We start from the raw sequence: 8,674 nt of genomic DNA, 5'->3' as shown, positions 1-8,674 counted from the left end.
GCGCAAAAAAAATTGCCAACCCTTCCGCAAACAAATAAATCGAGTGCAGAAAAATTGCAGATGATTACCTACCCCTCCCTTGCATCTATGTCATCTTCCTGCAGAAACAAACCGGGCGGGAGAATGGGTGATAATGACACAAAAAATTGATGTGGTGCGGTGCTGCCTATTGTTGGTCGCAACTTCTACTCTCAATTTTATTCCTGTAGTCGTTGGTGTGAATGTGTAAAATGATGTCCTGTCAGGAAGGCATTTTGATATGAGTTTGACATTGACGAATCGACGATGCAAAAATAGCGAATTGTCAACCATATTTCTGGCCATATCGGCCTGTTCTTGTGTCAATGGACTGTTTTGCAAAAATATGATGACATTGTCTTGGCTGACGAAAATTTTTTCTTGCAGGACAACGAACGACAATGTGGTGGGGCTTATTTTTTCATTCTTCATTTATTTATTTTTTTTTTTTTGATAATAATTTTTCTCATCACGAAAGCACTCAAGTGTATTACTCAACTCCGCTGCTGATAGCAATTTTCTGTTAATACACTTTATTTCACTTTTTCATTTCTTTCGGTTGATTGAATACTGGGGACTCTCGCGCGCTAAGGACGATAAGGACAAGCGACATTCCCGGCGCTTGACACATAATTGCTTGGGCGAATAAAAGGCGACCAATTTAACCTCCATTACGTAAATGCATTTCGAATAATTGCTTGTCGTCATGCCACAGGAGTCCACTTCAATTTGTATATATAGTATTTTTTTGTTTTTGTAAGACTTTGTGGTCCCTATAGCCACCAGCACACACATGTTTTTTTTTTAATATTTTGGTCCCCAGAGAGAATAGATATTGATTTTCAAAAAACAAATAGAAAAAATATGTGAGTTTTTTCTATTTTAAGCCAAGACATGGTGTCAAGTCGATAATTTTTTAAAAGATTTCATCTTTAAGGACCTAAAACATCCTGTTTAATGTCTTGGGAAAATCTATATTACACACATATTTTTGGAGCTACGAGATACCTCACTAATTAGTGCTGCTACTTCATAGAGCCTACAAAGAGGGATATTATAAGATGACACAAAAGGACAGTAGGCAGATTGTCCCATGTCCCTGGTAAGACGTTTATTTATGGCATTCTTCTGGGCATATGGGTTCTATTATGATCTGAGTTATATTTATGAAGGATGGAAGAAGGATACCTTACTTAAACGGTTAAGGGTATTATGTAATTAGCATGGGAAATTTACTTGTTAATGGATCGTTTCATATTCACTTTGGGTTAATTTAGAGCAGCACTCAAAAAATGTGTTTCAAATTAATATTTTTTTTTGTCTGACGGGAGTTTTTTACTTTTAAGTTGTTTTTTTTTTTTAGAGGTGTGACTTCGTGACATAATGAATACGGTTTCAATTCTCTTTTTGGTTGCATTTGTGAGTTAAAAAAATAAATATATTTTGAGAGATCGGAATATGAGCTAGAAAAATCAGTTAAGAAAAAAAATGGTTTCTTTGTTTTTCTTTAGGTTTTGTTTATTAAAGTTCGTAGATCATTTTTTTTTATTTAACCCATCCATTCAGTCATTTCCTTTGCACTCATATCGGTGAATTGATTAACTCCCATTTCGAATGTAGCTTCTCCTTTCTGGAATTTAGCATTGTGTGCCTCGATTGTTGCCAATTTTTCACAATAGATATCGTGATGACGGAGATCTTCAGCGGGATCAGGGTAGTTCTTGTTGAATTTTGCCTAATAAAGTTTTTAATGGATTGTTATGTTTTTGTCTGTAAAAATTTTGATATTTCTATTATTTACCTTGTATTCTGACCAAGAAGCATCAGAGCAGCTGCTACTTAAAGCACAGCCAACAAAAGCAGCAACAATTAATAGAGCCAAAGTGAACTTCATGGTTAAGCTTGTTAATCAGAACTGAATAAACTTGCTAACAACTATTTGGTTTATATAGGTACTGATGATTTCTGTATTTTTTTCAGTCTGATAAGATTGAATTTATTTTAAGTGAAGTTTTAATCAGATTTAAATAAACGTTATCTATAGGTAATGTTTGGGCTACACATATTGATGGGTACCCGTAACGTACTCCAATATATTTATACTGACCAAAGTAAAAGATTCAAAAATTGATTCTTATCAGATACTTGAGAATTGTTATCAAAGGTGCTTATTGCGACGAAGCTGTGACTTACATCGGTGAAAAAAAATACTTCAGTGACCTTTCCTGTCTCATTTGCAAGTGCAACATAAGTTACCATTTACTTAGAAATAGGGACTTTTGTTGGTCGTTGAAAACGCACCAAGTTATAATTTGTTTTGCTTGGAAATATTTCATTTGATCACATATTTTTAAAGTTTTTAATAACTTGAAAAAAAAAAAAAAAACAATCTAAATATAACTCTGGGCAATCAGGGTTTTGTTTGTTAAACTTTTCGGGGTGCTGAACATGAATCCAAATTTTTTAATACATACCTCGCGTTATATTTCCATTACAAAATCTCAATAGTAAATTTTTTACTACTTTGTAAGCATTTTTCTAGTTCAAAGTGGTTTTATTTAAGGAAAAAAAATAATACTTAACAAAATCAGAATTTTTCTATCACCTTGAGATTTCGTGATATTCCCGATATTTGACTACGTTTTTAGTACCTGTATCACCCAAACTGTTAGGAAAAAAAGTTTGGGCAGATTTGAAATGAAAAATTAGTAAAAAAAAAAAAACAATTAAGAAACTTCATAAAACACAAATTCAAAATCAAGTTTTAAGCCTTTAATAAAAAGTAAATTTTTGAAAAAAAGTAATTTTTGAGGATTTTATGGGACTTTGAAATTTTCATTACAAAATTTGATATTTGAATATCTCGTAAGCGTAGTGTGGAAAACGATAATATTTGGTATGAATATACACCTTGAGGTGGACAAACGATTGCGGTTGGGTTTATACGTCTATCTCAAAATTTGAGCGTTTTAGACAATTTTTCAGTTTTCAGACTTCCTACGACAAAAAAAAAATAATTTTCTGTTAAAACTTTTTAAAGGGTCGACAGCACTGTTGCCAATCGTGAAAAAAATTTCCTACCAAAGTTTCCCAAAAATCCTACCAAACTAAACAAAAACCTACCATAGCATTATACAATTTTTTTTTTGTCATTGCAACAGGTTTTTGTGTTATATTATATCGAATTCAGAAATTTAAAAGCTTTAACTACATTTATTTAAGGTATTTTTTTCAGCAATTTCAAAAGAATACATTTTCAAACTTTTTGAATGAAAAACCTACATATGTAGATTTCGGTTTAAAAAAATAATTTTGCATTCCTTTCCACAAACAAACAAACAATGCAAGTATTTTTTTATGTTTTGTATTGAAGTTATTTCTTAAAACACGAGCTATTTGATATCTTTTAGAGTAGAACATAGATATGCAGATTGACTTCAATTTTAGCTCCCAAATTAAGCAAAGTTTAAGTTTGTTTCTATAAGAATACCTACCACTAAAGTTTCAAATTATAATTTTGTTTGTCATTTCCTAACTCAGAAATAAAAATGAAGAAAACAAAAAAAAAAAGATGATATGTACCTGGAATAAGAGCGATCTGGCTAAAAAGTTAAATTTTGATTTTGTTCATACTAGAAAAACTTCTTAGGAGATTCTTGAGCATTTACTTTTTTAAGTAACATTTATTTTCCTCTTGCTTAAAGCCTGTTTTCACTTCAGCCCGAATGAGATAATTTTGCAAATAAGGTCAGTCCAAATTTCAAATGAAATTCTTTTTCTATGCGATTTGACATTCAAAATAAGATAATTTGAGAAATAATTTGATTTGGGCTCTGTTGAAAACAGGCACTGAATTGAAATGTTTTGAAATAGATTGCAAGGATTTGAAATAGATTGCAAGGATCAAAACATTTCCATAATGAGAAATAATCCAGTCAAATAAGGATTTAACCTCGGAATGAATGTTAGTAGAAATTTTTTTTGCTCAATATCTTCCTTTTGCCATTCTATAACATAACTCAAAAGTCTAGAAAAATCTCATGTCCGCTTGTCGCGATTTCAAGGTCAAATCGCGAAATGGAGATTTTCAAAATTAGCAAAAAAAGGCTATGGTATTATGTACACATATGATACATGATTTCAAGGAAAAAATCTAAAATCAAGGCAATCTGACGTCTCTGAAAAAAGTTATACCTGTTTTTCATCTTTCAACCCATATTATTATAACAGTTGCTAACTTACTACCGAAAAACCCTTAAAAGTAATGGTAGCGGAACCAAATTTTGCATGAAGGTTTTCATATCCATTATTATTAGGAATCAAAACAATGCAATGCAAAAAAACATTTATATCTATGACAAAATGGTATTTTTTGAGAAAAGGGGAAATTTTGGGATGTGCACTAAAAAACATCCTGGTACAATCTTGGAATTAGTGCTAATAGGCTAATTTTTTTGTTTCTATCTTTGTTTGGATATTCTATAACTTATGTCAAAAATCTAAAAAAATCTCATGTCCGCAAGTTCTAATTTTACAGGTTAAACTAAGTTAGGTGCAGATTTAAAAAAAATAATAAGAAAATTTTAGATTCTTATATGTATACCAACATAACCCATATCATTTCAAGGTATTTTTTAACGCTGATTCCAACAAAAATCACAAACAAATCAATATGACTATCCCTGAAAAGTAATGTACCTTATTCATGTTGATCTGACACAAATATCTGAAGAGTAGTTTTTCAATTTTTTCAAATCTGCACCTTATCTTCAAACCAAGAAAATTAGGACTTGCGGACATGATATTTTTTTAGATTTTTGAGGGTAGTTAAAGAATATCCAAACAAAGATTAAAATGAAAAAATTAGCCTATTAGCACTTATTCCTAAGATGAACAAGAATCTCTTTAGTGCATATCCTAAAATTTGCCCCTCCATCAAAAAATACCATTATTTCGTAGGTATATATATTTTTTGTAATGGATTGTTTTGATTTTTAATAATGATGGATTCTAAAATCTTCATGCAAAATTTGGTTCATCTACCATAACTTTTAAGGGTTTTTCGGCAGTAAGTTTGCAACTGTTATAATAATATGAGTTGACAGATGAAAAACAGGTATAACTTTTTCCAGAGACGTCAGACTGTCTTGATTTTAGATTTTTTGGAATCAGCATTAAAAAATACCTTGAAATCATGTATCATATGTGTATATAATACCATAGCCTTTTTTTGCTAATTTTGAAAATCTCCATTTCGCGATTTGACCTTGAAATCGCGACAAGCGGACATGAGATTTTTCTAGACTTTTGAGTTATGTTATAGAATGGCAAAAGGAAGATATTGAGCAAAAAAAATTTCTACTAACATTCATTCCGAGATTTACCCCTTTTTTCTCCTTATTTTACTGTATTAAAACGCAAATAAATAAACTAAATTAAAATAAACTTGAGTAGTCATTCAAAAAATTATAAAATGATTTCTTGCAACTTGATATAATTTTTTCCTTAAACTGACCCAAAAACCTATACCAAATCGAGTTGAAACCTACCAACCTACCCCGGCAAAAAAAAACCTACCAAGTTTGGTAGAATTCTACCCAAACGGCAACCGTGGCTCGACAAACGAAAATTTTGAATAGACAAACAAGGACAAACAAGTTTGGTTCAACAAATTTGAGGTCGCAGTTTTGGCTTCAAGGAGTTCTTAATTACGTATCAGTGGATTCCTGTACTCGATACCTACAATACAGCGGCGTAAAACATTATGTACTTCTATAAACCTCACGCTCCTCTATATTTTAAGTAAACAGGAGATCAAGTAATTTATATCCATATTTATTTCTCCAAATAGTTGTACTAAGATTGGTCTTAGATTCTAACATCAATGATAACAAAATGAATAATTTCAATAACTAGGTACTTCAAACTTTATTAAGCCTTTAATTGGTAGATATGTTTATTCTTTATTAATTCTTTAATTGGTATTCTCTCATTATTATATCGGATCTACCTTTTCCATGTATGCACTGAAGCCCTTCTTAAAGAAGAATGGCAAGATTGAATTCATCTTCATGATACTTAGGGTCGGTCATCGCATATGACCTTCATTAAGGGCATTGACTAAGGTGTCTTGAAATAAGTTCTAAATTTAGTTTTCCAATCAACGAAAGCCAGCCAACACAAATTATGATATTCGATCATTCAATCATGCATTTTAAATTTAACGGTTATCGATAAGAAAGTTTTATTTTCAAAAACACCCCGTTATATTTCCAAATTTCGTTATACTATCCCTATTTAACGCCGTGACAACAAAATTTCAGCTTACGGTTACGGTATCAATTATTTATTAATGGAAGAAAACTTAATTAAAATTGGATGAATTTCTTAGATTTTAAACCACTTAAATAAGTTTTTTATCTGAGATCAACGCCATGTCCGTGCATGTTATCTTGGTGATTATCTGATTATTAAACATAAACACTTTTTAATAACAAAAATTACAACTCTTAGAGGAGTTTGTTTTTATTTTTTTTCACTAAAGATATTGCAAAAAAATATAAGAAACCCCCAACTACGAGTACCTACCTACTGGAAGATAGGGTAGTAACAAGCTGATAGAAAACTCTCACATTTGTTTTAATTTTGAGACAATAAACAAAGCTAATCTGATGGTAAACGAAATTGAACGTACAAACATTATCTTTTAGTTTTATCTATCACTTTTTGATATAATTGGTCTTATGACTAGACAACCAGGACTTTAAATTGCGTATTACTTTATAATATATTGATATCAATGCGTTTATTTTGGCAGATCTTACTGGCGAATGAACTGGTCCATTTTTCTATAAATGGTCTGGAGCTGATCATAAAATTTACTACTGATCTTCGGCTTATAAATTAATTAATTGATTTTTGATAACTTAATTTGCACATGATCAGTCGATTTATTAAGATTTGTTTTATCTTATCACATTTAAATTTATTTAAGTGGCCAAATTTAGGTATAAAAGCCTAAACATATTTGGATTTTATTCATTCTTATTTGGTTCAACGAATAGTTTAACAATGAAATTCACTTTGGTTCTATTGCTTGTTGCTGCTTTTGTTGGTTGCGCTCTGAGTTGGAGTTGCACCGATGCTTCTTGGGCAGAATACAAGGTGAGTGATTTAAAATATTAACTTTTGCACCAAAGAAACATTCTGACAGTAGATATAATTTTTAAATTTATAGGCAACTTACAATAAGAACTACCCTGATCCCGCTGAAGACCTCCGTCATCACGATATCTATTGTGAAAAATTGGCAGCAATTGAAGAACACAACGCTAAATACCAAAAGGGAGAAGTAACATGGGAAATGGGAGTCAATCAATTCACTGACATGAGTTCAGAGGACATTGCTGGATGGATGCGTTAAACAAAAAAATAAATAAATGAAAAAAAAAAAATGATCAAGAAACTTAAATAAATAAACTCAATTTAATAGCAGATAATTCTCTTTCATTCCTTTAATATCAAAGGTAAAAATAGATAGATAGATTTCTTGGCTCAACGAAAAATTCAATATTTCGTTTTTTGAGCTTTGTAATTTTTATTATTTTATGGTTTTTTAAGTTTTGTAATCTTTATTTAAAAATATAGTTGGCAACAACGTAAAGGCAAAATAGTCAATTTTAGTTTTAAGAAAATTGAAAGGAAAGTATGTTTTACCTACTGATTTGTCACTTTTTAGACCTGGTTTTAAAAATTTTAAATTTTTTTGAACAGCTAAAAAAAGTAGATAGTTTTTCTGAAAAACTTCTCCTACGATTTTGATTAAAAAAAAAATATTTGCACTATGGCAAATAAGTTTTTGCTTATTTGACATACCATTGTTAACGGTACCTGCCATATAACCGCTTTCTTGATTTCTGATTTTCTCGTAAACGACTTAAGCGATTTCATCGAACAATTTTGGACGAAAATTAAAAAAGATTTTCAAAAATTTTAATTTTGAATTTTTTTTTTTGAAAAATCGATATTTTTGAAACGGTTTACCTATTGAATTTTCTTAGAATGTCATACCAAATTTTTTTGAAAAATTTTTTGAAAATTAGTAAATACAAAATTTTTTTAATTTGGAAAAAAGGTGTGTTCGTACTTTGATAAACAACTTTTAATAAATTTTACATTTCTTTTAAAATTAATGATTAAACTAAACTGAAGCTATTGTTATTTTGTTATTATAAAAAGCTTTAACATTCTAAGCAACTTTAACCATAAGAAGAAGTACGTGCGACCCAGTAATGCATTTTTTACTTGCTCAATGGAGCAAGTATTGGTTTCGTGTCAAAAAGAAATTTCGAGGTTTTTTAATCAACTCTAATATTACGATGAAAGAGAAGTCCAAAAAAGTGTGTTTTGTCATGACGTTAGTCAGTGTGTGCGTCGGTCTGTACAAGTAGCTACTGCATAAACGGGTACACCGATTTTCTTGAAATTTGGTACAAATGATTTTTTAGTAATTTCCAAGGTTGTTTTTTTGTTTTGTTTTTTAATGTCTCGCTTAGAACATATACGATAATACAATATTTTCGAGTTATTCCAAATTTTGCAAAAACGGCTTTAACGATTTTGATTAAACTTTGCATACGTAATCTTCCAAGCAATT

The 8,674-nt window shown here is 30.4% G+C and overlaps 1 protein-coding gene across 1 annotated transcript; it reads left to right on the top strand.

The window, feature by feature from the left end:
* Positions 1 to 7,027: 7,027 nt before the first annotated feature.
* On the top strand, positions 7,028 to 7,441 carry LOC129919205 (digestive cysteine proteinase 1-like). Its single transcript, XM_056000058.1, has 2 exons — positions 7,028 to 7,182; positions 7,256 to 7,441. The coding sequence occupies exons 1-2, from the start codon at positions 7,090 to 7,092 to the stop codon at positions 7,439 to 7,441; spliced, it is 279 nt and encodes a 92-aa protein (XP_055856033.1). The 5' UTR covers positions 7,028 to 7,089.
* The last annotated feature ends 1,233 nt before the right edge of the window (positions 7,442 to 8,674 follow it).

The sequence above is a fragment of the Episyrphus balteatus genome, chromosome 4 (genome assembly GCF_945859705.1).
Source record: "Episyrphus balteatus chromosome 4, idEpiBalt1.1, whole genome shotgun sequence".
Taxonomy (NCBI): domain Eukaryota; kingdom Metazoa; phylum Arthropoda; class Insecta; order Diptera; family Syrphidae; genus Episyrphus; species Episyrphus balteatus.
This window is presented reverse-complemented; position numbering and strand designations above follow the sequence as displayed.